Raw genomic sequence first — 27755 nt, forward strand, 5'->3', positions numbered from 1 at the left:
GAAAAACAGGTTACTAACATAATATTACTTAGCAGCCTGATATGATTCCAATCTGAAGCTATTAATTAAATATCCATGTGAAAAATCATCCAGTCAATTTGGCAGAACTGCTAGAGACTACTTTTTTCCAATGAGATATTTCAGTGCACTGGTAATGAATGTGTATGCATTCCCTTCTACAGCTAGCCAACTCTTCCGCTCAAAGCAGAGTGGGACTGGGTCATGCCCTGCTCTCTGTCCTGCCCCTTTTGTAGAACATAGCAGTGTTCATTGTACTTACCTGAGGGCTTGTTGGTGTTACTCCAGAATAGCTCTTTCTGCTTTGAATTCACATCCTACCTTATTCCAGAATAACTTACTTGTGTAGACAAGCCCTTATAACAGTCCTTGTGTTCCCTGAATATAAGGATTCCCACTGTGAATGGTGCCTAAGCTAGGCATGCAAAGTGGGAGAAGTTCTTTGTGTCCATTCCCTTTTCTTTTCTGCACACTTGTGCAGGAGCCAGGCCGATCTGGTGTGTGTACAGTCCTCCCCAAATTGTAATCCGGACTGTGATTAGAGAGAGCACTGAAAGGAAAATGGTTCCAGAGGCATCCCCTTCAAATATGCTCCTTTCTGCTTTGACTTCAGCACTGGAATAGCAGATTCTTAAAGCAGTGCCAAAGGGAAAATTTTAAAGTAGCTTTAAATAAGACCTCCTAAGACTCAGGAGCTTAGAGAACTTGAGTAGCCCAGTTTCTCTCTTTCTCTATTTTTTTCCTCCTAAAGGACATCTTGATTGCAAGGCAAGTTTTCCCAAGAATCCACAGCTCTGCTAATCACAAGCACTTCAGCCTTGCTAAATAATATTTCCCTTCCATGGGCTACTATAAAAACAAGTTCTGCACAGTAGGCAAATTTAAAATAACTTTTAATTAACATTTAAGTCACAGAAGTCTGATCATGCAAATTCATCTGCATCTCGTGCCTTTGTGCCTGATTGTTCCTGATTGAATATGATAAAAATAGACTTCAAGTGAGTCAAGTGTGGGCATGGAACTCCCTTTATTTCTCCTCCTCTCTGATTAAGCATTTACTTACTTAAAGTGGAAACCTTTGGATGGCTATTAACTGTGTCATGGGTAAAACTGTAGAAAGGCATCCTGTCCCATACGTAGTTATAGATTGCATTGTAATTAAATACAGTTTTTCAGTGGGCAAATAATGTTGTCTTCGAAAATCCAACCATTTCAGTGACTTACATACATAAGGATTGCCATCGTGCTCCCAAATCCCTGTTCAGAAACACAGCACTCATCAATGTATCATTCCCAGAATCAATGCTAATTTGTGTGACATGATTTGATGCGCCTCCTGTATCTGAGATGAGAGTCTGGCCTATGAGAGGCATAGTTAAGGTTCTGTGGAAATGCGCTACAACTGTAACTTTTCTGATCATGAAGGCTACTGGATAAGTGCAGATAATAAAGGTCTGCGATAATATAGGGTATTTTCCATATCATTAAAATATCTCAGGGAATATGACCTTGTTATCGATCTCAGGAAGTTTGGACAACTGAATGCATTCGATGAAGTGCGACTAACACGGCTGCTACTCTGAAACCTGAGCTTATACTGTATATTGATTGCAATATCTCAGTTCACTGCAACTGTCTTTGTGTCCATTGTCCTGGTAAAACTCCCTACTGGACCTTTTCAGTCTAGTTCAGTTGATTTCAGTGAAGCTAAGACAATTTATTCCAGCTGAGGATCTGACCAATGGCTCCCAATAGACAGCTATCCATATCAGAAAACCACTACTAGAATTGGGTCTAATTGCTACCTTTGTTGGCACTCCAAGCAGAAGGGGCAAAGACTGACTGAGCAAGAAGATTAAAAAAATGCTCTGATCCCTAGCGGAGAACCATCCAGGACTGGGTGATGCACATTGTTCAGGCAACATGGAGAAAGTTACCACAGCCAGTGCTGTTCCCTTACATCTTTTGCAGACAGAAAACTTTAATCCCTAGGGCTAATTCTATTAACCTTTCGCAAGCACTAAAATTCACACGAAAAACATTTTAGAAAAAAGAATGGGTTGCAAATATCCATCTGTTGGTCAGAAGAGTTTTCAGCAGTTTATGCTACTGCACAGCTTCAGTGCACTAAATACTTAGAATTGACCCAAGGAATTACTGGGTAACTATCTAAGAAGATCTCAAAAGTTTCACGAGGTGTCATATTGTTTCAATGTAGATCTGGCTGTTCCAAACTCGGAAACATCCAACATGATGCTCCCCCACTGCCAGCTGCTTTCTGCTGCCACAATGCGAGATAAGATACAAGAGAAGCAGGTAGGGTAGCCTCTCCCTAACAGTTATGAATATTCTAGTTAAAGAGTTCATTCTTCCTGGAGATGGCAAATCCCTCTCCCATATGGCTTCAGAACCCTTTACAAGAGAAGGCAAGGTTCTTTTTTCTCATCATTCTACAGGCCCTCTCTCCTTTGTCTTCCAGGTGATATATTAAGGGATATGATCAATACTTTGGTCCGGTATCAACTTAGAAACCAATCATTTCTGGATTTTATCATACTGTTTTCGCTTTATAGTTTTAAACAGCTCTTGCCTGACTTTACTACTTCTCTTTCATTCCACATCTAGCACAAAGCTTTTATGACAGTGCAGCTGTGACTTTTTTTGGTGCTCTTTAACCAAAACCGTTTTTTATCATAATATAAGCTTTTTTGTTTCTTGGTGTGTAATTCTGACACGCATAAATCTGTCACTTGGGCCTAAAACTTCATCTGATATATATTTATTGTTAAATCAGTCTTACAAGCAGACAATTTGCCTGATTTTTGACCACCACTGTGGTTGGTTTTCTCCTCCTTTCCAGTTGTTAAATTTTACATAGTAACATTAATTCTTGCTGCTGAACACATGAGCTGTAACACCAGCATGTTGCAGCATCCTGCTAGGCTACATTTACAGCCAGAAACTATTAAGTCTAAAACCACCCAATTTGAATGACAGGTAATTTAGGAACACTATAGGGTGTGCTTTTGTATGTTTCTGCGCTGAATATCATCTTTGATTTCCTCTCATCTGGCAACTTTCCAAGAGCAAACCACCATTTCAGTTGTTCAGCCTATTTTGTTTTTGATTGTATTTCAGTGCAGAAATATCTTTTAAAAGGCATGGTATGCTTTTTTACCCTTAAAGAAGCTGTGGATTTAGTGGAACCTTTTTTTTTTGTTTAAAGCACCAGGGAGGCATAAGAATACATTTCAGAGTTGGTGGGGGGAGCAAAGCAATTCACTTCAGTTTGAATGAGAATTATCAGACTGATGATTTTACCTGTGGCATCCACAGGTAAATGGGATTTTTACTATACCGAGGAGGATACAGTATTAAAGCTCACGTTACTAGAGAATCATGAGGTAATATCACTGTAAAATATCCTCAGGTTTGAATTATGAACAGTCCCACTTGGTGCTGTATAAAGGGCCTTTTTTTGCTCTTGAAAAACTCTGTCTCCAATGATTGACATTAGAGAAATGATGGTACAAATCATTCCTGCTTAGGGGAAGAGTAGAATTTTCTGATCCATTTAATCTGATTCTATGGATAATTGTCTTAGCAGCTTTTATCCCTTCTGGATCTGATCAATGCTGAGACTTGAAATACTCAGAATTTACCTGAATGCAATTTTCCATGAACTCCCCTCTGTCAAATTCAGTTCTGGATAAATAAAGTCCTGGTAAGATTTTTAACATATGCTCTTTTATCTCACAAGTCTCACAATATAAATACATGGTTTCCTCCAGAAAATGGTAACAGAGCCATATGGCCACTCATAACATGGTTAATGTTAGTGCCAAGGAGTTACCAGTCACTTTAAATTTCCTCTATTAACTTTATTTAGAGACAAGTACCAGTTTTCCTGGGATATCTTTTAAGAAATTCACATCTGTGCTTAAACAACTTGGCCACTAGATGTCAGCACTTTTTCACTCAAATTAAGGTGGAAGAAGTATTTACATGGCAGCAAAGTATTAGCATGCTGGGGCACATATATTTTTGTGGTGGAAAGACTCATTGCTTGGGATATTGAAAACCAGACTGGATAAGACTCTACAAATTGTACAGGAGGAAGCAATACTACACTGGCAGAGGAAAGGACTAGATAACCCAAGATCCATCTTTGCGTTCTATGGTTGTATAGAACTGCATGTGTCATATGCTGAAATACATTCTTTAATATACTAAATGGAAAATACCCCATTAAATGTATTACTATGACAGACATCATCACACATACCCTATGGTGAGCCATACTCTGTATGCTCTGGGCTAACAACCTCAGATACTGAAAGCTGAGTTACTTCCATGGCAAATGCTGAGTTTCACCGGGTGCCTGTGGTACGCTCTCTTCCCTAACATCAGTGAAAGATGAAGGAACTCAGCAACCTTCTTTGAGATACTCAGCACCTTGCAGGTCTGGAATCATGACCCAAACTGAACTTTCAGTTACACCTGTAGAAGCCCAGTGAGTTCAGCAGAGTTTCATGGATGTAACTGAGGGCAGAGTTTGGCTTTATGCTAACAAATATTGATAGTACCCTTTAGAATACTATCATTCAGTATCATACACATGTAGTATGAACCCACTCCATATACCTACAAGAGCACTCAGTGACATGATACGCAGTACACTTTTGGCTTTAAGTGGTGCTGAAGAAAAGGCACAGTTCCATCTCTCTGGACTCTGTTTTCCCATATCTACAGTGATATTCAAGTAGGATGCTCAAAGATGCTACTTTGAGCTTTGGTTGCATTTTGAGAAGTATATTCCCTTTACGACTGAAACTTTGCTTTTCTTAATAGCTGATCTTATTACTAACGTAAATAACTCAAAGCTAATAAATTCATTATCTATCATTATTATTTCAGCATGACATCATTACACACATTCAGAATACTGCACTTCTCAGAGTTCCTGATATATCATTAATTCCTGCATTTATTTTTGGTAAAGAGATCAATTAAATTCTTTTATTACCTTTTTATCTCCCTCCCCCCAGCCCCACCCCCTGTTCCTTACATTACCTTGTCCATTGCAATTGCTTTATATTTCCCAGTCGAAGAAGTTAGAGCAATGGTCTTGGAGCAGAATAAACACATATTGCACTAGTATATGAAAGATTTTGAGCTAATTAAAAACAGATGCACTGTGGTTTACTGCATTTACTGCCTGCACAACAGAGACATCTGTTACAGTTATCAGTGAAATACGTATGGGTGACTAACTGTTACCATTCAGACTATTTATTTCTTCTTTTGAACTTTAATCCAAGCTACAAAATATAGTTCAGGGTTTAGCTCATAAGTAATAACTCTGATGTGTCTACAACCACTTGCTGTGACACCACTGTATCCTCCTTAATGAAAGCAGACACTATCTTTGTCACATTCTTTTAGTTTCTTCAGTATCTCAGTGAAACTAGTAGCCAAACAGTGTTGCTAGTTCAAGAATCTCTCTCTCTCTCTCTCTCTCTCTCTCTCTTTTTTCCCCTCTGAAAGTCTTTGTTACACAGTTATTTATCAAGTTTTTTTCTGTCTGCCAAACCAGCAAACAGAGACGAGCGATATCAAATGTCTATGAGTTACAAACACATTGTGTGTGCATGCATCATTGTGCTGATGTATTGATACTCACAGTGCTGGCAGTGAATTCTGGTGGGTTGTCATTCACATCTGTCACCGTAATGATTGCAGTTGCTGTGTTTGAGAGACCATAGTTAAGATTTCCTTCCATATCTGTAGCCTGAATGATGACTGTGTACTTCTGAACTTTCTGGAAGAGAAAAAAAAAGAGACAAAAATACCATTTAATATGTCTTGAGTTATTCCACCCCACACATTTGTAGCTTAAAGGAATACCAAGAGTTATTTGAATTCAAAATGTCAGTAACAGGGTTGGGCAAAATTTACCTTCAAAACTTTTTTTGATGAAAAATTTGGTAGTTGACTAAGTAAAAATGTTTTGCAAGTGTCTGCTTTTTAACATTTTCACTTTGTCAGAAAGTGCCTTTTTTGGCTGAAAACAGAATATTTTCTTCAGTTTTTAGCAGTTTTTGGTGACTGAAAACTGATATTTTTTCAGTTTTTGACAGAAAGGTGAAATTTTTCCACTGAAAGTTTTGCTGAAAATGAAACATTTTTAATGTTTGTTGACATTTTCTACAGGGAACCTCTTCCAACTCAGTTTTCCAACCAGCTCTGATAAACTGGTTTTATAAAACCTAGGATTAGAAGAAATATTTTCATTACACACTTGAACAGAAATAAAGCTCATCACAATCGGTTTTTGGGAGTCAGTCATTCTTTTGAAGGGTTTGAAACCTAAATGTTGCCACCACATGCTATTTCATGAGAAGCAGAAAGTGAAATGACTATAAATAAAACTGCAAACAACTACTCTGTTTTCATTGTCCAACACAAATGAAAAATAAAAAATAAAAAGGAAACACACAGCATAAACATGGAAGAATAAATAATATTTTTATAATCACTTCAGTTTTGATAACCTGGAAGGGGGAACTGACTTCTCTCATGGACAACCATCGGATGAGCTGAAAGAGAAATGAGAATTTTCCCTCATGGAATTGTCCTCAGTCCCATTGGAGAATACAGCAAAGGATTTCAACCTCAGAGATCCCATGAAATCTGCACAAATCTTGGGGATTCAGTGGAGCCCTTCTGAGCTGGTTCTAGGGTCCTTTGCTGGCTCTTTGGTTCCTGGACAATGCAGCTTTCCCTGCTTGTCACTGCTCTTGGGACTTCCCCTTTAGATTGGGTTTTCACAAAATGGAGGAGAGGGGAAGAGTTGTGCAGACACAGGCGGCATTAATTTTTAGTGCAGTCTTCATGCAGTTAGACAAGAGATGATGCATGTCCCCCAACTGTGGCCCAGACCTTCATCTTCCTACCCGCTCTGTATATCCAGTCCTCAGACCCACATGCAAAGGGGAAGATACAGTCAGAGAGGGTCACCTCTATGTGTGGCTCATGGGTGAATGATTTTCCTCCCCTAGTCAAACCTTGGCATTCTTACTAAGTTCTCACTTATCCTCTATTCAGGCCAAACTAAGTAAGGATTTCAGAACTGGACCCCTACTGAACTGATAGTGACATGAAGAAAGAACTTAAAATATGTTATTCTTAATCCAGCGTTTCCCTACAATAAAGCAAATGCATTTCACAATGTACGTGAGTAGCAGAGGGTTTTCCACACACAACTGTTCTGTGTATATCTGTTTTCTCCAGTTCACTCTCTGTAAGCGACCCATTATCATTGAACTGCAGCATAAGGATGTTTGACTTGGTTTTCATTTCAAAAGACTGGAGCATAGGAAACCAGAGCATATTTAAAAATGTATAGTGACATTTATATAAAGCAGCCTAGAAAAAGGAGCTTTTTTATTTACCCTTTTGATGGTAGAATTAATGTCAACCTAAGATGCCTATTTCTTCTTAATCAAGAGAAGGGCAGTATTAAAGCAGTAGGGAAAAAAAAGATATAGGACGCCAAAAATTTTGCCAGACAAATGACAAATTTGTGCTTCGCCAACTCAGCAAGGTCAGTGGGGAAAACATGCTACATATGAAAAAGCAATTAGAGAAAAGCTAACATTCCTGGTAAGGGGGATTTTAACAAGGACAGAAAGTGTAATGCAACAAATCACTTACTGGTTATTGTTTTACCTGTGCTATTTTTCATTAGCAATGTTCTTTCAGTCCCATCCTTACTGGGAATCATTTAGAACTGAATTGCCACCAAGCGCTGATCTGTTTCCTTTATTAATACTCACAACAGTCATGGGTGATCACGGAGGAATAAATTAACATTAATAAATAAAAAAGAACCAATTCAGTGTTTGCCGCAAACGGTTAAAGCAAACCTAAACTTGTTGGGTGTACCAAACAGTTAAAGCAAACCTAAACTTGTTGGGTGTACCAAACAGTTTGGTTAATTTGAAGAACCACCTTTAAAGAACAAACTGTGCATATCAGATGTTAATCGCTTAACGAACTACTGGAAGGCACGCATACTCTACGGTGATGAGGTTGGTATAAGAACCTATATTGACTAGCACAGAAATTGGCTCTCATCTTGTATATGTACAAAACACCACAGGAATCATCTACACTTCTGAATACTCAGTTGAACCAAGACAAAACTCCTAACCTTTAGAGTTGCATCCAGTGATAAGTCTCCATTTGGGACGACACGATGTATTGTTATTATTGATCAATTCAGTAGTAACAGTATGCAAAGCAGGCTAGAGACAGGCATGATAACCAGTTCCCTGGCCTGAAGCATGGAAAGTCTAAATGATGTGAAAAAAATGAGGAAGTGATCCAATCAAAATTAGTGTGATTGAAAGGCGAAACTAAGCATTAAGTCACAATCGCTAAGCGCGTCACGCTGCCATTCTTTGGTTCACACATCTGTACTGCGGTGGGAAAGATACTGGAATTTATACGTAATTTGGGAAAGGTGCTTTTGAGGAGGGATGATAAGAAGGAAAAGATGGAGGCACGTTCAACTGTAATCAGTGGGTTCAAGGTATATGAAGCTACATGGAAGAAAACCAAGACACAAGGCAACTAACTGAGTGACTTGGGGGAAGTAAAGTGGAGACTGAGATGAGTGAAAGGAGATAGAGGCAGAGTGTTACACAGGAACTAATATGTGCAGGGCTTAAATGGTCAGGTCAAGGAAGGTGAGGGAAGCCAATAAAGAGAACTGAATAGGGAGACAGACATTGCTAGAGCAGCTGGCATGTTAAAGTGCGTGTAGGTATGATGTTTTTCTGGTGAAAATGAGCTGAAACCCTGTTTTGTTTCCATCCACTGATGTTCTATGGAGTTATTTCAACCTAAGAAAACTGAAAGAGTTTCTAGTGAGGATTAGGTCAATTTGGTTTCCTTTTCATTGTTCAGATATTGTTGCAATAATGGAACTTTCCTATCCTTTTCTTCCTTGTTGGTGTAAAATGGAGACCAAAATTTCAGCCCTACCCTCACTCTGCGGCCTTTCAGTGACAGGTGTTAACTCTTTAACTGGTGTAACTGCACCTGACATCACATACCAGCTTTCACTGGCTCACTGTAGCTGAAACCCATGTTGGAGGCAGCAGTGGGGCCATGTTAATTCCCACTGCCTGGGATGAGGCCTCCTCTTTTTGTATAATAAAATACCAGGGAGGAATTGGTCAAGGCACAGGACTGTGTGCCAGGAAACTGTGTTTAAGCCTAAGGTTTCCCATCTACAGGGATAATAGTGCCGTCCTCCCAGGTGTAGTCCATTAAAGTTTGTAAAACGCTTTGAGATCCTCAGGTGCTGTAGAATAGAAGCACAGTGTCATTATTAATGAATGTGCTCTCTCTCTCTCTCAAGAGAGAGAATTTACATGACCGATATTAGTGTTTATATACAGCCCAATGCTCATGTGCTGACTCAGTGGCATAGCTAGGAGTGAAAATTTGGGTGGGCCCCGACTTTTGGGTGGATGGGCAATGACAGACTGTGTTAGTTCAGCTTCTCCCCTGACGCCACGCTCTCTTCCTAGCCCTGGAGCCTCCAGACACAGGGCTTCACCTGCCGAGCTGAGCACAGGCATGGGGCAGCTCAGAAAATGGCAGGGGAGAGCTGCCGGAGCGAAGGGTAGGTGCAGAGCTCCGTCCTGGATTTCAGGTGCCCAGGTGATGCTCCAGGACGCTGTGGCAGCACTAAACCCCTCTCAGATTTGGGTGGGCCTGGATGCTAAGTGAGTGGGCCACAGCCCACCCAGGCCCACCGTGGCTATGCCCCTGTGCTGAATTATCTTTTTAATGAGGTTTAAGCATGGAGGGAGTGGGGGGAGGAGGAGGATTTGGGGGAGGGAGATTTAAAAGTCATCAAATTTCACAAAAATTAGAAAAATCAGATGGAAGTCTATATTAAAGACAACAGTTCAACAATGTCTGCATACAAAATGGTGACACCACTTCCAACGTTCATCACTGCAGCGAGATGTGAAGCAAGCAATTTAAAGCACTTTTTATTTGATGGCATAGCTGTTGCACATTATTATAAAGGCTTCAGTGCCTCAGTAACATAGCAGAAGAAACTTTCCATGAAAGAACAGGGCGATAAAACATTCCTCATCCGTGGGTTCTCTGTCTCTTTTTTTTTTTTAAGTTTCAGTTTTCTATTTTACCTTGTTTGCAACCCGACCCTTTCAATACTTGTTGGGCTTAGAGGCTACCACTTACAGGTTTATCCATTGGAACAACCTGGGACTGTCAGAGCCACTCACTGCTCTTGTCTTTCTGTCTTGCCTCCAGCTAGGGCACCACAAAGGCAGTTTGGTTTCTGTGTCAAAAGCAATTCAGAAACTCATGACACTATTAATGCAAACTTTACTCTGAACTCCAAGATTGAACTGCAGACCTTGGATAAGGTCACACTAGGCTCCATGCTAGGCTGAAAATCTAGACGGTAGTAATTCATATTGGGCCTAAACTTAAAAAACTCCCATTACCTTTAATTCTTTGTTTGTTTATTTATTTATTAAAGCAAAAGCTATTTGAAGAACATTTCTTGAGAAAAACCATCTGACAGAATACTAGATAAGGGACCAGAAAGTCTCATTTTCAAAAATTTTGTTACTTCATTATCTTGCTTTTCTTTTTGTAATATAGATCTCAGAACCTGCCATTCATTTGAGATACCAAAAGACCCTCTCTTGATAACACGGACTGATAGGACAGAGTATTTATTTAATAAGGTGCCTCTTGTGAAACATCTTCCCATAGTATAAAACAAACACAGAAACAAAGCCCAAACACAGAATAATAAAGGAAGGAAAAATAAAAACAGGGAACAAGCCAACTAAATACAATACAAAGCCGGACAATGAAAAAAACGCAGCACAAGCAAAACAAACTCAACAGTGCGCAGCCAAACAACCCCACCCACGGAGAGATTATTCTCAAGCTAGGAAGAGGAATAGAGAAAACAAAAGTGCAATGGATACAAAAATAAGGGTAGGGGATCCAAACCAAGTCAAAAACACAATACAGCAGCTAAAGTAAATTATGTTTGAAGCATGTCCTAATGGCAGATAGTGAGGGACCTAGGGAATTAAAAAAAGGCCTGTCTTGGATGTAGCTGTGAGTCAGGGACACAGGGTGAGAAGCAAACTGCTGATATAAAGCTCTGCTGAAAATCAATGGGGAGATACTGATTTCCACCATCTGAGGATCTAGCTCACTGGGTCTAGAGTAGATAAGGAAGCATGTTTGTCTGAACTACTAAAGAAAGTTTCTAACAAATGGAAAATGCTCCAGCACTATGGTTGGAACTTCGAGTTGTATTTAATCTACAGACAGACAAAATATAGGAGTATGTGGTTGGTAAAACCTGAGGCATTAGGTTTGGATCCATTTGCACTGGCTTCAATGGGACTACTAACATGCTTAAAGTTAAGCACATGCCTAAGTGATTTGCCTATATCTGAATTTCTCTGGTGTGCAGAGAGCCAGCACAAGGCCTATTATATCATTGAATTCCCATTGTGAACCCTATTTTGAGGGTTTGGGTAGGATTTAGGTCGTGCATAGCTTGGTCATCTGTGAAGGGGTGAGACCATTTGCATCAGTAATAGGATAAACTATTACTTCCCCATCAGCTTCATTCTGAAAATGTGAAATGTTTCATACTGCTTATTATACTGATTCTGGATGCTTTCTTAGGTTTAATATGACTCACTTTATATTCTGTTGGTGAAAGGTACAAGCTTTCAAGTTACACAGAGCTCTTTTTCAGGTCTGGGGAAGGAAATCTATGGTTCAGGGTTTTGGTGTCTAGTAGAGTTATGAATTTAAATTCACAGGCTCATCTTTTGAGGTGTTGAGCAGATTTCCTCTAAGCATGAGTATTGAAAGATCAGATATGGAGTGATCACTTTGTGAAAAGCTTTCATCCATGGGTGACAGAGTGTTTTTGTTGATTATCATTTTTCTGTGCGAGCTCATTTGAAAGAGTATTGATTGCGTGGTTTAATCCACACAGTTGTTATTGGGGCATTTGGTGCATGGATAACATACTCCACATGTTGTGATAGACACCCATGAATCTCGAAAGGTATCTTGTGGGGGATATTGATCATTGTAGCAGTGGAGATATGTCTGCAGGTTTTGCATCTGATGTTCTGGCAGGGTCTGATATCACTTTGGTGTGTCCTGGTGTGTTGGTGTGTCCTGGTCTATGGGGAGCTGGCTTCTGATGATGAGCTTGGCAAGACTGAGGTGTTGTGTGAAGGCTAGAATAGGGGGTGTGGGAAAGATTTATTTTAGTATGTAGCCCCCATCAAATATGGGATCTGTTTGATGATACCCCATAGGGGTTTCAGTGACACAACAGGGACATGGCTTTATGGATCATTACAATAAATTGTAACATAACACACTGCCTGGGGTACTTTTAATTGCCTTCTTCAAACCCTCAATAACAATCTAACCCTCAATTTCCCACTTCACTTCAAGTGACCACCTACAATCTGCATTACTCCTTAAGCTTAACAATCTGTCCCAACTTGTGTTTAGCTCAGACACTCTGGTTACCTTCTGCAGACCTGAAGAAGGGCCCCGTGGAGCTCAAAAGCATGTACCTTCCACAAAAAGAAGTTGGTCCCGTAAAAAATATTACTTCATCTACTGTGTCTCTCTCATATCTTGGGACCAACATGGCTACAACAAACTGTAAGCAAACTTTATATTTCCATCCCGGGAAAAATATCACAGATCTTATGTATTATTTTTAAAAATGATGAAAAAGATTACAAATATAAAAAAACAGTCTTTTTGGATCACATAAAAGTTACTTGTAAAGTAAGGGGATAGCAGAAATCAGATCTCCTGGCATGCTCTATGTACAAACAATTTTGAAAAAAACAAAACAAAACAATTTTTTGTCCAAAAATCACTACATGTTTTTGCAACAAGGATTTAAGTAGAGAGGTTTTCTATTTTATGACCCCTTTTCTTAACACAGATCAATATCACTGAGCAAGTTACATGGCCAAAACAAAGGAATCTATGACCTGAACAAAATTACAGTTATTACATGTGGCTTTCTCCATCAAGACCCAGACTGGCATGACAGATACCTTTTCCAAGAACCTGGCAGCACAAGTTATTGTTGTGAGAGTTTATAAACAAGAGTAGAATATATTTACAAAGAGGATCTAAAGGAATTTGGCATTTTTGAGTCAAATAGCAACAATAAATAAAACCTATATGTGATTTGTGATCCAAATTTTCAAAAGTGCAGGCACAGTTGGGTTTTTTTTTGCACACAACTGTGTTCCCAATATACACCTGTAATGCATGCAAATTGGGAACTGTATGTCAAAGTCCAGAAATACAGTAATTATGTGATTAAATTAATCCACATTAGTGGACACAGAGTTTGAAAAATTCAGATCTACATTTTCAAAGCACAGTTCAAATATTTTCCAATTAATTACCATTTTCCTAGGAGTGGGTGTCTGGTTAAATTTACCATGTTGTTTGTTAAAGCAATATAAGGTTTCAGGGATGTTGCTTCTGAGTGGAGAATTATTGGAGAGAGAAAGAGAAAATCTATGCATTCGATGAAGTGAGCTGTAGTTCACGAAAGCTTATGCTCAGATAAATTTGTTAGTCTCTAAGGTGCCACAGGTACTCCTTTTCTTTTTGAGAAAATCTATAGGTGTTGAAATGTCCTATTTCTTCTCACATCTACCCTTACATCTTCTCTTCTGATATTTATGTGTTTTTTCTTCTGCTTCATGCTAATGTAGTAATGCTGAATGCCAATGAAAGTAAACCTAGTGTAATCCTCCTTGGTTAATTTTATTTTTGGCCATTAAGAACTTGGAATTTGCTTTTCAGGTATAAGATATCTCATGTTATCCAATGGCCTTGTAAAGTAATAAATATTGTACCCAATCAGGAAAGTCATTTTTTAAAAAAATTGTCTGTCTGTACAGAAAATAGTTTTTGCAGAGAGATCTAATTATCAATCACTTAAATAAAGCTCAGGAGGACAGATATTTAAAAGAGTTTAGCACACAACACCTCCCACTTAGATACACCTCAATATATGGCCAGATTTCCAAATTGCTTAACTCCCATTAAGCTAAAGGAAGCGGGCAAATTTTCAAAAATGCTCAGAGCATCCAGCAGCTCTCACTTTTCTGGGTAGGTGTTGTGTGTTTCCAACTCTGATCCCTTCATTTAGGTGCCTAAATGGGAAGTTAGTTCTTTTTGAAATCTGCCCCTGGTTGTGGGTGCTGAGCCCTTTTGAAAATCTGGTCTTTTTCTTTTTCACTACAGTGACAGGTTATGTCTTTGGTTGGGTTGTTGGCATCGGGGATCAAACCTGGGACTGCTTGCTCTTCAGGCATGAGTCTTTAGTACCTGAGCTAAAAGATATAGCTAGGTTCGCCAAGTCACAAGCAGGCTCATCAGCCTCTGTATGTGGCCCAGCCCCTCCAGAGGTGTGTTTCATTTACTATGTGCTGGGTAATAACATGAGAGACACCATGTTTCTAAAACTAAATTGGGTCTTTATTAAGGGAACTATTTACAGAAATGCTGCCACTGCTGCTAACCTTAAAGCCATGTGCAAACAGACTGACTTCCTGGTGCCTCCTTCAAACTCTTCCCTCCAGCAACCTGTGTTCCTCCCTTCAAGTTCCACACTACAAGAGGGCTACAGAGTGTCACACTAGGTATCAGTGACTTACAGTAATAATGTTATTTTTATTCCCTAAAATTTCTACTCCCATAGGATAAAATTCACCCCTATGAAAGGGGTCAGTATAATACCTATGGACCGCCTAAATCCAACTTTCATGTACACTGCCACATATTCTCTCTCCTCCCATGCGCCACTTTTGTAAGTGAAAACCAAATCAGACTGATTTACTTTGCTTTGTTACTCAATGCAATTCAATTACAATGTTGTTCAAACAGGTAATATTTCATTTACAGGAAGTACATGCGAAAAGCTGGCATAAACAGATCAGCTTTAAATGGGAAACTGTCTCTGCTATTCACGCACAGGCTAAATTCATTCCTGCTCAGAGGACCAGCCTAGAGCCTAGTTGCCGCTGAACGCCCACCTAAACTTTACTTTGAGGACTTAAATGGGACTTAGGGGGGCAAATGCCTCCCTGTGCTAGACCTCTGCACAGTGGTGAATTTCCACATTCAAGTGCTGATTTTTACTGTGACTCAAAAGAGACTAGAGACACAAAATATTTACTGAGAAATAATTCACATGAGCAATCCTAATGTTCACTCTGATTCACGGGCCAAAGCGCAGGAGGGTTTTGCCCACAATATCACGTCAGTCAGAAAAAATGCTCCATAAATCTTGGGAAAGCATTGAAAACATTGAATATCAGGGTTTTTTTGAAGCAGATAGAATTCCAGAGGTCACAGTCCAGAATCTTCATTTTAACACTGCTAAGTTTTTGAGAGTTGATCTTCAGTAAATAGGTTTAATTTATCAGTGTGACGAATAATCACAAATTCTGCTTTTTTTAAAAAAACAACCCACTCTCCCTCAGTGCTTTAAACATGTAAAACACTCTCACACCTTATATTTTACATCTCTGTTTGTTTCCTAAGCTATTACCCTTTGTCTTTTAAAATGCTGTGATATGCAAATATTTTCTTGTTATAAAAAACACCTTCTGAATTGACAGATACTTGATCATTTCTTTCCTGCTTCAGGTTTTCCGGGAATAGGTGTCAAAAGCTTAAATATAAATGTGAATCCAGCTTAATCCACGTGATTTAACATTAAGGATTTCTTGTGTGGTTACTTCTGAAAGCGCAGTTCTTCATTCTGCTGGTGTTTATATCATCTCGATAATGTTAACTCCAGTGCTTTTGCATGAGGAAGTGTTTTAAGAGTTACCTGAAGGAAAGTGGAAATAATATTAATCTTTTTCACTATAGAGATTATAAAGTTAATAACAGAGCAAAACCCTCGTTGGGTTCTGTTCTCTGGCTTCTGAGCTGGTTTGGACACAATGGAGCAGATTCTCTGCCCCTGTTTGTTCCCTTTGTGCTGCTCAACTGGTGTGGGAATGGCAACCTCTTTTTAGCACCCAGCTCGTAGAGGAGAGTCCCTGGCAGGCTTGGAGACAGCTTTGAGGGCTACTATACCTCCCCTCCTGAAGTCCCTAGTACACATGGCATGTCAGAGGCACAACATTGCCAAATCTCATGATTTTATCAGGAGATTTATTGGATTTGGTATTTTTCTTGAAGACTTGGTTCTGGAAATCATGTGAGCATGTGAAAAATCTCACCTCAAAAAAGTAAGTTTCTAGCCCTTGTGGGTGTGGAGAAAGTGCAGAAACATGCTCACTAAAGGCTGGAAAACAAGAAGGCAAATAAAAAGAATCACACATTTATTTAATGTATTTATTTATTTATTATAAAATGACATGGTTTTTAACCCCATCACATGATTTTGGGGGGGCCTGGCTCATGATTTTTACTCTTGGGGTTGACAATCCTGAGGGTCCGTCCCCTGGGGAAGGGAAGTGGCTGGAGGGTGATGTACTCCAGCTATTCCCAGTCAGTATACTTTTTACAAGTGGGTTGAATTTTTCCCCTGGGATACCAGACAATAGACTAGTGTGATCAAGGTTTTGGAAAGCAAACCCCAAAGTCAGCAGACACATCCTGTTCTTGTGGAACATGCAAGTAATATATATAAAAAAGGCACTTCTGTGCGAGGAAGGGGGACTGTTGAAAAATACCACAATCAGAGTAGTCAGTCAGTTCCCACACACCCTCCAAGATATCTATCATGCTCTGACCTTGGGCAGGCACCATAGATGGTGAAAACATGTTTTAAAAATGCTCTGTATCTAAGGTTAATAGCGAAGCATGTTCTGTTTTTACCTGATACTAGCTCTAGATTATGAGTTGCAAAGGGTGAAGCTAGAGGCCACATCATTTTTTATTCTATTTGTTTGGTTTAGGAGAATGCCATTACTTGCACATGGCTGCCTGAAAAAAAATAGACTGTGTTGAAAAACAGAAGCTGTTAAACCCAAAGAATTTTTTCATCGCTAAATAGCACCTTTAAATTCATCTCATTCTTCAAAGTTGACACAAGCACCTATTTTCTAAATTGTGCCTCTATAGTTAAGTTTGTGTCAGCGTTTTCTATTTTCAGGGGTTTTATAACAAGGCCATACAATTTGTTTATTGACTAAAACTTGGCAAAAGGCACAGCAAGCATGGAGCAAATTGAAAATAAAAGGTTGGGCTGTTTTCAAATTATAGGTGTGTGTATATGTGTGTTCGGGGAGGAGAGGGGGAGAGAGAGAGAAGAAACCAGTGTTTTCAGGTGTGTTTTTGTATTCTTTTAAAAATTAAGGCCCCAATCCTAAAGATGGTTTGCCACACCTGCACAGAGCCCTCTCAAAGTCAATGGGGTCTCTGTACAGTCAAATCAATCTGTCCAGGCACAATAGATTGTAAGATCTGGACCTAAACTAGTCCAAGCACCAGACTAGTTTAGAAAATGTCAAAGTTTTCAGACTTTGCAAATGCTAGAATTCCTTCCATTGAACTGTTTCCAGCAGGAGAGCCCAGCCATCTGTTTCATGACTTTCCAGAATAATTCCCAAATTAGCGTATTAGAAAATATTGTGCTTTAGAAATGTGCACTGTGCATCCCAACCTGCTGTGGTCTACATATGGGCCTGAGACTCAAAATAAGGGACATGAAAAGTGTTAGTGCAAGAGGCTTAAATGATGGTCAACTATATTTTGTGACCTTCTTACCTCAGCAGAAAGCAAAGAGCAACTTAAATCTAAGAGATGCCACTTTCGACTGATGTCAATATTTTGTACCCTTTATGCTCTGAAGATTCCATTTTCATTTTAGAAATTACTTGAAAATAGGACTGAGGAACAAGATTCTGGCTGTGGCAATTTTTGCAAAATTACTGTATTATTTCTAGCTTTTCCAGGGCAGAAAAATACTCAACAAAAGTTTAATATCTAGGTGGCCACACAGCAACTGTCACTGTCAGCAGATGCCCTTCAGTAAATATGTCAGAGTTGCATTCAACTGCCGACAGTTTGCGTTTGCCTTGTTATGACAATGGCAGTGAGTGTTAGAGAAAACCTAATCAGGTGCCATGAAGAAGGTAAAGGGAATGACAATGTTAAAAAAAAAAAAGAAAGCCCTATTCTGGAGTTCTGAAAAACAAATCCTTCTCTGCAGTATGTAACTTCTTGGTGATTACCCGAAGGCCATGCTTTAATTTTAAAAAATCCTAGTTATGTCCCTTGCACTTTCATAATCTGCAAAACCTTTGCTGTCAAATGCTGCCAGAGCAATTTAATAAACAGGGAGAATGCCTTAATGTATTCTGAAACCTGAAAACCACCCGTCATTAGTCCCACATGCTGTTTCCCTATTTTCTCTGCTTTCAGCCATTTAGCTGCTACAGCTGTTTTCTTCGCAAATCTGACTTCTGTTTTATCAGCCTGATTTGTTTTCGGGTGTATCTGGTTTGATTAAAAAGGAGAAAAAAAACCCCACACAGTTCAGTTTTAGGAAAAATTGCCTCCTTTCTCCAACTTTGTGGGCTGGGCTGCTTGAAAAAGATAGTCAAGAGGAATAAGATAAATCTAGGCCAATGCATGTTGATAATATTGTCCCCCTCATTTTTGTAAGGAGACCAGAGTTGCCATGATAAGGTGCCACTTTTCATGGGTAGCTGAAAAAATGCAGCAGAGTCATAAGTTTTAAATCCCTACAGTCTTGTGTTAATGCACCCATCTTAAAAAAACACACTAAAATATTTCCAATCCATTTAATTAAAGATATTTGCTTTATGTTTATATATAGATAGTCTAGCTATCTTGTTTCTAACAAAGCACCGGAAGGGTCTAGGATTTTGGATCCTAAAGATTATGGCACTTTGGAGTGAACCACAAGCCTTGGGAAGCTAAGGAACATTGACTCTATGGAATGAACAAACTATACTGCAGCAAATCTGATGTCATCCAATATTTAATAAATTACTTCACTTTCATTAAATAGCTTTGCTTGCTTCTTGTTAATGGCATATCAAATTTGCTTATACCTTTTAACAAATGCAGGGGGACATCCAAAGAAAAAAGGAACAAATTACATTGGAGAAAGCAACTGACTGAATTCAATTCAGCAAAACGAAAGGTTAGTGGGAAGTAGTAAAATAACTGAACAGACATTAATGTGAGGTTCTCCCTACTCTATTTCCCCTACAATTTGTTTTATACAGTATTGGCAGGCCCATGTTGACTTCCTGGGTCGATTTGCTGAGAGAGACTGTGATTGACATTATTATCGGAAAAGAGACTAAAAGTCAGAAAGGACTAAGAGGAGCTTTTGTGAAAGGAGAGCTCTGAAGACAAGTGACCATTTCTCTGCCCGTTGAGGGGAGTGTAGCCTTCATGAGCCAAATTCTCTTCCAAATTCTTCTAGGGAAACACCATTGATGTCAGTAGGGAGTCACCGGAGTAAGGTCCAGATCCAATTTGATTTAGTGGAAAGGCTTCCATTGAAAAGGGGCAGTGGTGTTAGGTGTGTCAGCACCTCCCTGAGAGCATCGGAATTACACCAGTGACAAATTTGGTCCAATGTGGTTAGCGGAACCTGTTGGCCCTGACTGGATTGGTGCCATGGACTGAGTGAGCCATTCAGGGACAAATCCTGCCCCCAGCTCACTGCAGCTTTGTTTTACAGGATGGGGGAGACTCTGGGAAGGTGTGTGCACCACTTGTGTCGTGTAAAGTACAGCTCCAAAGGGGATCTCTGAGTCTGGTTATGCAGGAGCATCCTCCTCTGTGCACCTCCTCTGGTTCTCTTCCCCTATGGAAGACACCAAGCCAGTGGAATACACTCCACTCCATTAGGCTGAAGTAGTGGCCATAGAGCAAATCCATGGTCTGGGAAATGATACCTCTTCACTTACCCCACACGTCTCCAGCACCCAGTGAAGCTATTCCACCTGGGACCTGAGCCGCAGTGACATACAAAAATGTAAGAACTCTTTAAACGAACAAAAAAAACCCTGCACGGAGGCCCTGAAGAGAACTGTGTTTCTGTTAATTAAAGTGTTAGGGATGTTCCGGAAAGTGTATTTGTTTGTCTAAATGGTAAGTAATTCTCTTGTGATCTGCTTTCTGAGTTACAGCTGCTGCTTTTCATGCATTTTTCCCCCATCACTGTATCTCATTTCCTGGGTTTATTTGATGACTGTGATGGATATAACTTGCACTACACTAAAAACGTGAGAGAGCATAAGGGTGTCAGAAACATGGTCCTTGGGCTAGATGTTACCTGGATGATATCTGAGCTGGCCTGCAAGTCCACTGCTATTCTGAAAGAGTAGATTTCTATGTGAAAATGAGTGCAAAGGGAAACCTACAGGAAACTACCATACATTTAACCATTTATGCCATCCATTCTGCCACACCCTCAAAACATTTCTGAAAATAAGGATAATTTTATTGTGGTAGAACCAGTTTCAGAGGGATGGAGGTGACTAGTGACATGCAGCAAAGATCAGTCTGAGGCGGGAACGTATGTTCACTGTATGTATAAATAACCTGAAAGAAGTAACATGCAGGACACTGAGAAAAATGCTGATGATACAAAACTTGTTGGGGAGTAAACACATAAAAGAAAGAATGACTTTGATAGACTAGTAGTATGGGTGCACAGCATTCATTTCTGGGCAGGGAAAAGTAAGGTAACAAAGTGAGGGACAAATGCTACAGATCACTCTCTCAGCAGGAACATGTTCTACAACAAATGGACAATACAATTCTGCAATTTTTGGTGCAAGGTTTCTCAGGAGTTTTCTAGAAGCTAACGAAGAGCCTAAGGTTTATAAATAGATGTATTGTATATAAATGAGAGGATTATTTTTGGTAAGTATTGCATTAAGGGAATTGTGTGGAGTCACATGTGGAATATTAAGCATACTTTTATTAAAAGGAGGTTACCAAAATGAAAACATTTCTGCAGAGGGCAGTATGAATGTCCTAGAGACTAAAAAGGAATTTGCTGATGTGCTCAGTACACTTTGGAAAAGGGATCTTAACATGGGAGCTCACTTTGCTGTGAGTACAACGTTCCAAAAGGGAAAAAGTTGATACCCGTAGGTAACATTTGGCTCTTCGCAGGAGTACTGAACAGGGAAACAAGGAAAAGTAACTTTAGCTAAGAGAAAGTATGGAGAGTATGAGTGGTGTGAAATCATTATATAGTTAGCATGAAATAATGAATGCTAATAGAAGGTAAGTATATGGTAACTGCACAATAGCTCCATTGGAAACAATGGAAATCATATTATAACTCATGCTAATGATAACATCTGAACATCTGTGTAATCCAAAAGATCCTGTATTCTTGCTGGCAGTCAGATCATCACACCTTGCAGCTTTGTTTAGGTTTATGATACCTGTATAAAATGGTGTAGTGGCATGATCACTGGTGTCAGTTTACAGAACTAGTGTGAACTTCATTTTTGGTTTTAATTTGAACTGGTTGTAGCCCTTGAGTTTGAGGTTCAGTTAAGCCCAAAAGCTCACAGCAACAAAAATCAGGGGAACCCACCATTGGCTTTTGTGATGAAACCATAAACTAACTCCTGGTTTGCTTGAAAGCGCCTGACATTTTTTGACAGGTTTCAGAGTAGCAGCCGTGTTTGTCTGTATTCGCAAAAAGAAAAGGAATACTTGGGGCACCTTAGAGACTAACAAATTTATTTGAGCATAAGCTTTCATGAGCTACAGCTCACTTCATCAGATGCATTCGGTGGAAAATACAGTGGGGAGATTTATATACACACCCACAGCTCCTGGTGTGTATATAAATCTCCCCATTGTATTTTCCACCGAATGCATCCAATGAAGTGAGCTGTAGCTCACGAAAGCTTATGCTCAAATAAATTTGTTAGTCTCTAAGGTGCCACAAGTACTCCTTTTCTTTTGACATTTTTTGAGAAATCTGGGATGAAATCTGAGTTTGTCATGAAACCTGTGAGTTTCATTGCTGTTTTCTCACAGCTCCAATATGTGTGCATGTGCTCTCAGAGAGGGGACTTGTACATTTTAATACATTGCCTACTCAGAAGGATGAAGATGGCTGAGAAAGAATGGCAAAACTTGCCTGAGTCACTTTATGATGCTGGTAGACCAACTCAACTGAAAAGCTGAGATGTTTGTCTCTGTAGCAACCTTACTGCCCTTGTGGCTTTTTCCAACAGCCTCCTGCATTTGGGATCTAGCCCTCCAGCCAGATTCTTCTAAAAACCCACAGCTCCTGGGGCAAAAATATCCATCAAATTCCAAATCATATCCTCCAGCAGCATTAAAGCAAATCGTGCAAAACATCATGGTGCAAAACCGATTTCATTCTGGGATCAACAGAGTTAAAACAAGGAGCTTCCCCGGTGCTGATACTGGAAGTGATCAGACCTTGCGATGCTAAACTTTTGGTTGCGGCTAAGGAAAATTGTCAGGCCAAAGTTCAGTAGAATCAAGTTTGAGTTAGAAAGACTTAGAGACTGAAGCATTGCAGAGTCATTCCAAGCAATGATTGGCGGAAAATTTGCTCCACTGCTTGCTCTAGAGGTAGACATAGAAACAATGACCAACAATTTTAACACTGTAATGAATGAGGCAGCAATGGAATTCTTGGGAAACACCATAAGAAGACAAAACCTTGGGTCACAAATGAAATATTACAAATGTGTGACATTAGAAGAGAACTCAAGAGAGACAAGAACAGCACTGAGGGAGCTGATAAATACAGAGCTATTGGTAGAAAGATCAAGAAAGAAATGAAGGTGGCCAAGGAGATATGGATTGAAAAACAATGCTCCAAAATGGAAGAGTGTATCAATAATAAAAATAGCAAATGAGCCTTCCGGATTGTAAAAGATCTGATGAAGGAAAGATGGACTAAAGCTAATGCAATTCAAGACAAAGAAGGGAACAGTCTTACAGAAGAAAAGGACATCATCAACAGGTAGACAAATTACTGCTCTGATCTATACAACCATCAGACAAATGGAGATCCTAGTGTCCTGGACAGCCCAGATTCAAAAGAGGAGGCTGACTTTTCAATAGTGTGTGAAGAAGTGGAGACAGCTGTGAAATCACTCCATAATGGAAACACTACAGATATTGACAATATCCCAGCCGAATTGATGAAATTCGGAGGAGAAATAGTAATAGATGTACTCACCAAGATCTGCAATAAGATCTGGCAGACTGGTGAGTGGCCCTCCATGTGGACACTGTCACTAATCATCACTCTGCCAAAGAAAGGCAACCTGTAATTGTGTCAAAATTACTGGATCATAAGCTTAATTAGCCATCCCAGGAATGTGATGTTGAAAGTCATATTGAACAGATTGAAGCTACAAGTGGAGAATATCATCACTGAAGAACAGGCTGGCTTTCATGCTGGAAGAAGTACCACAGAACAGATTTTCAATCTTCGTGTTCTGTTTGAGAAGTACTTACAACACCAGCAGGACATCTACCATGTCTTTGTTGACTTCAAGAAGGCGTTTGACCGAGTATGGCATGAAGCTCTCTGAGCAATCATGAAGAAGTACAATGTTGGTCGTAAGCTTATTCTTACCATTAAACAACTGTATGCCAAGGCCAGCAGTGCAGTTCTCGTCAATGGAACAATAGGAGAGTGGTTTCGCACCACTGCTAGAGTCCGGCAAGGCTGCTTTCTTTCAACTGTTCAACATCTACTTGAAGTGCATAATGACTGATGCCCTTGAAGATCACATATTCATAGTCAGCATTGGGGAGTGAACAATCCCAAATCTTTGGTTTGCTGATGACATTGATGACCTGGTAGCGAAGATGAACATACCAACCTTGGGAAACAATTGGATGAAACCTCCGCAAAATACGGCATGGAAATCAGTTCAGAGAAAACCAAGCTGATGACAAAGAAATGTGACGGGATTAGCTCACATAACTGTGAGCTGATCAGTGGACAAGAGCTGGAGACAGTGAAACAATTCAAGTATTTGGGGGCAATCATCACTGATGAAGGATCAAAGGCAGAAATTCTGGCAAGAACTGTGCAAACAACAGCAACAGTGGCAAAGCTAAAGCCAGTTTGGAGGAACAAGAACATCTCCCTGGAATCCAAACCGAAACTGCTGCAAGCACTGGTCATCTCCATTTTTCTGTATTCGTGTGCAACATGGACCCTTACAGCAGAACCTGAATGGAAAATACAGGTAGTAGAGATGAGATGCTTCTGTGAAATCCTGGGCATCTCCTACTTCGACCACGTCACTAATGAAGAGGTCTGCAACATCACCACCCAACGCGCTGGGTCATATGAAGATCCCCTGACGACTGTGAAGAAGTGCAATCTGAAGTGGTACGGCCATGTAACAAGATCATCTGGCCTACCCAAGATCATCATCCCAGGAACAGAATAGGGGAAGAGAAGAAGAGGTAGACAGAAGAGATGGATTGACAACATAAAAACTTGGACAGGAATGGACTTCGCAGAGACTCAAGCACTGACGCACAATCGTCAGGGGTGGAGACAATTGGTTGATTGCTCATCAATGATGGTGCCCCAACGACCAATGCAGTTATGGGAGTGATGATGATGAGGAGGAGGAAACCCCAAAAAGTTCTCAGCGCTTCTGGGATTTCTCTTCAGTCCCAGTCTCTCCAGCAAAATTGAGAGTCTCAACTGCTGGGCCTCTCTCCCCGCTTCTGAGTTTGAGGTTTCAGCCTTTCCTTCACTTCACACTGATACTCCATCCTTTTCTCAGAACACTGACTCACAGGGATGCCTCCCTTGAGTCCTGCCCTTTTGCAGGGCCCATTACAGGAACTAGTCCTGGTTCTGTAGCCATACCCCTTTTCTTTCCCCATTGATCAGGTCCGAATCCAGTCTGTCTCCGAGGAGAACACTTCCTCTCTCACTTGACTGCCCTTCATTCTTACTTTTAAGTTCCTCCTTCAACTTAACCATGCCTTTCCCAGGCATAACAGGTAAGATCAATAGAAGTTTCAGGCTCATTTTAACCCTTTTTGGGGTGATGTGCGGTTCATTCTGCTCATCAGAGTCATGTTGCAACTGAGAGATTTCTTCATGATGAACGGGACTTTTTTTTCCCTCCAATATTGGCCTGTCAACTTTAAAGATGTCCCCTTCTCTAGAATCACCCCTACAGACAGGTAAGATCATTATTCAATTAGAACAATTATTACCATACATGAAACAAACTGAGCACGTCAACCACAGTAAAAGAACTTAGTGTGAACAATTTTTTAAAAAGTACTCACTCCGTGTTTTGATATATAAAGTATTGGAGGCAAGGGCATATTTATTAATTTAAAAGGAAGAAGTAGATTTAGATGGGTTTCCTTTAATTCTAAAATGTTCCAAACGTAAAGGGAGACTTTTGGCAGCATAAATTGGGCCCTTTTTTATAGGTATAAAGAATCAAGCTGTAGCCACAAGCCATTTCAATAATTGAAAGGAGGATTTAATTTTCTCAGATCAGACCCTTAATCAAGCGGTATTTAATTTCCATACTTTTTGTCATCCAAGGATGCATAGAATCTTTGCAAGTGTCAAAGGCTTTTAAGTGACCAGTAAGCAAGTTCCATTTTAGCAGAGCAAATTTCAAAAAAGAATCACCACTGTGGACATCCATTGACATGATCCCAGAGTCTCGTAATATGGAATTAATTTCACATTGCCAGAAGGTACCAGAGAGGAACTTGCCAATCATATTTACATGATGAAATGTAATTAATGTAGATATAAGACTGGAGAAACACTGAAGTTTCCTGTTTAGTAGCTGCAAGGGGGAGTTTCTGTAGCAGTTTTAGCTACCTTCATTAAAAAAAAAATTAGGCTATGGAAGATCTGAATTTCATATGGGAAGCAAAATGACCCTGAATTTTAAAGTTGAATTTAGCAGCATATATTCTAATATAGTCAAACGTAATAAGCCTAAACTGAAAAAAAAATTGCAAAATATAATTTTGACAAAATAATTAATTGAGGTTAACTCGGCACCTGATCATATTCAGTGCTTCACTGAATGTTTATTAAAATGACATACATAATGGTGGTGTATTTTATTTGATTTATTTAGCAGATACAAGCATTAACAATTTCATCATCATGATACTTCTGTGAGGTAGGGAAGTGATATGCTCATTTTTCAGATGGAGACCTGAGACACAGAGAGATTCAGGACCATATTTTTGAAAGTATCCACTAATTTGGGGAGCCCAGTTTGAGACACCCAGGCCTGATTTTCAGAGTGTTGGAAATAGTCTTATTTGATGGTTGAATTTTCCTGGAAAGTTTGAGGCAAATTGTAAATAGTGTTTTGGAGACCAGATGTCTTAAAGAATGTTTAATTGCAGTGTTGACATTCTGGCTCAGGCAGCAGCCTGAGCTCTGAGACCCTCCCACCTCTCAGGGTCCTAGCGCCTGGGCTCCATATGAGCTTGGACGTCTACACTGCACTTAAACAATCCTGTAGCCTGAACCCTGTGAGCCTGAATTAGCTGGCATGGGCCAGCTGTGGGTGTCTAATTGCAGTATAGACATATCCTTTAAGTCCTGAATATTTTCCCATTGGTCTGGAGGTGAAACTGTGAATGAAATGATCTTCACCCAGGAGAATGCCAGTGTGGCATCCTCACCCTCCAAATATATCTCATGTTCTGAAATCTCAATTCCCAGCACGCCAAGGGGTTAAATAAGCATAACCTTGAAATCAGAAGTCTCAAAAACCACACTGTTATTTTCTTTAGGATCTCTTTTTGTTTCCTATCCCAACAGCAATTTTGGAGGGAGTTACCTGAACTCATTAGGATTAATTCTCTTCTCACACTCATTTTACAATAATGTAACTCCATTCACTTTAATGCGGTTACTCCTGAGATGCACAAGTGTAAGAGGAGTATTAGGTCACCTTTGTAACCATACAAATGCCTGCAAGCAATTTATACCGATGTGCCATTGACACTTTTTGAGAGGAAAATAAATAAATAATAATAATATTTTAATCTTCTATAGAGCTTTTCACCTGAGGTTCTTGAAGAGTTTTACAAACAATATAGTAATTATACTTTATAACACCCATGTGAGTTAGGTGCATGCTATATTTCCTCCATTTCTTGGACAAAACTATTTTGTGAAAGTACAGAGAATAGAAACTTTACAGCAGGCCAAAAACAACTATGTGCTATTCTGACCTGGTAGGACCACCCTCTTTAGGTAGGATGTGAGGGGATTTAGATCCTGGGCATGGGTCTCTCCTAAGTAGAAGCTGCAGGCTGTGATAAACTATGGTTCAAGGTTTTTGCGAGGCAGATTAGCTCCTTGCAGGGAATAAGGTGAGATCATGAAATATATTTAATTTTATCATGAGTTGCAGTCACTTTTGTATCTCAGATGTGAAAAGGTTTTATCTTTGCAGCTACTCGGTCCCACCAATCGTACTGGTTGTTTTAGTTCAGAGTTTATGGAAGCTATATAGATTTTTTTTTTATTTCTCCTTTCTAGTAGCAAATGTCAGTACAATCCAGGCTTTGAAATTTATTATGTGACAGAAGAAACA

The 27755-nt window shown here is 39.7% G+C and overlaps 1 protein-coding gene across 2 annotated transcripts in view; it reads right to left on the reverse strand.

Moving 5' to 3' along the window:
• Positions 1-27755, reverse strand: part of CDH4 (cadherin 4) — a 666817-nt gene that overhangs the window by 61046 nt on the left and 578016 nt on the right. For both annotated transcript variants that reach the window (XM_043495751.1, XM_038370284.2), the window contains exon 8: positions 5702-5839. In XM_043495751.1, the coding sequence (XP_043351686.1) occupies positions 5702-5839 (138 nt within the window). The remainder of the gene's footprint in view (positions 1-5701; positions 5840-27755) is intronic.

Source organism: Dermochelys coriacea, chromosome 13, assembly GCF_009764565.3.
Source record: "Dermochelys coriacea isolate rDerCor1 chromosome 13, rDerCor1.pri.v4, whole genome shotgun sequence".
In the NCBI taxonomy this organism is placed as follows: domain Eukaryota; kingdom Metazoa; phylum Chordata; order Testudines; family Dermochelyidae; genus Dermochelys; species Dermochelys coriacea.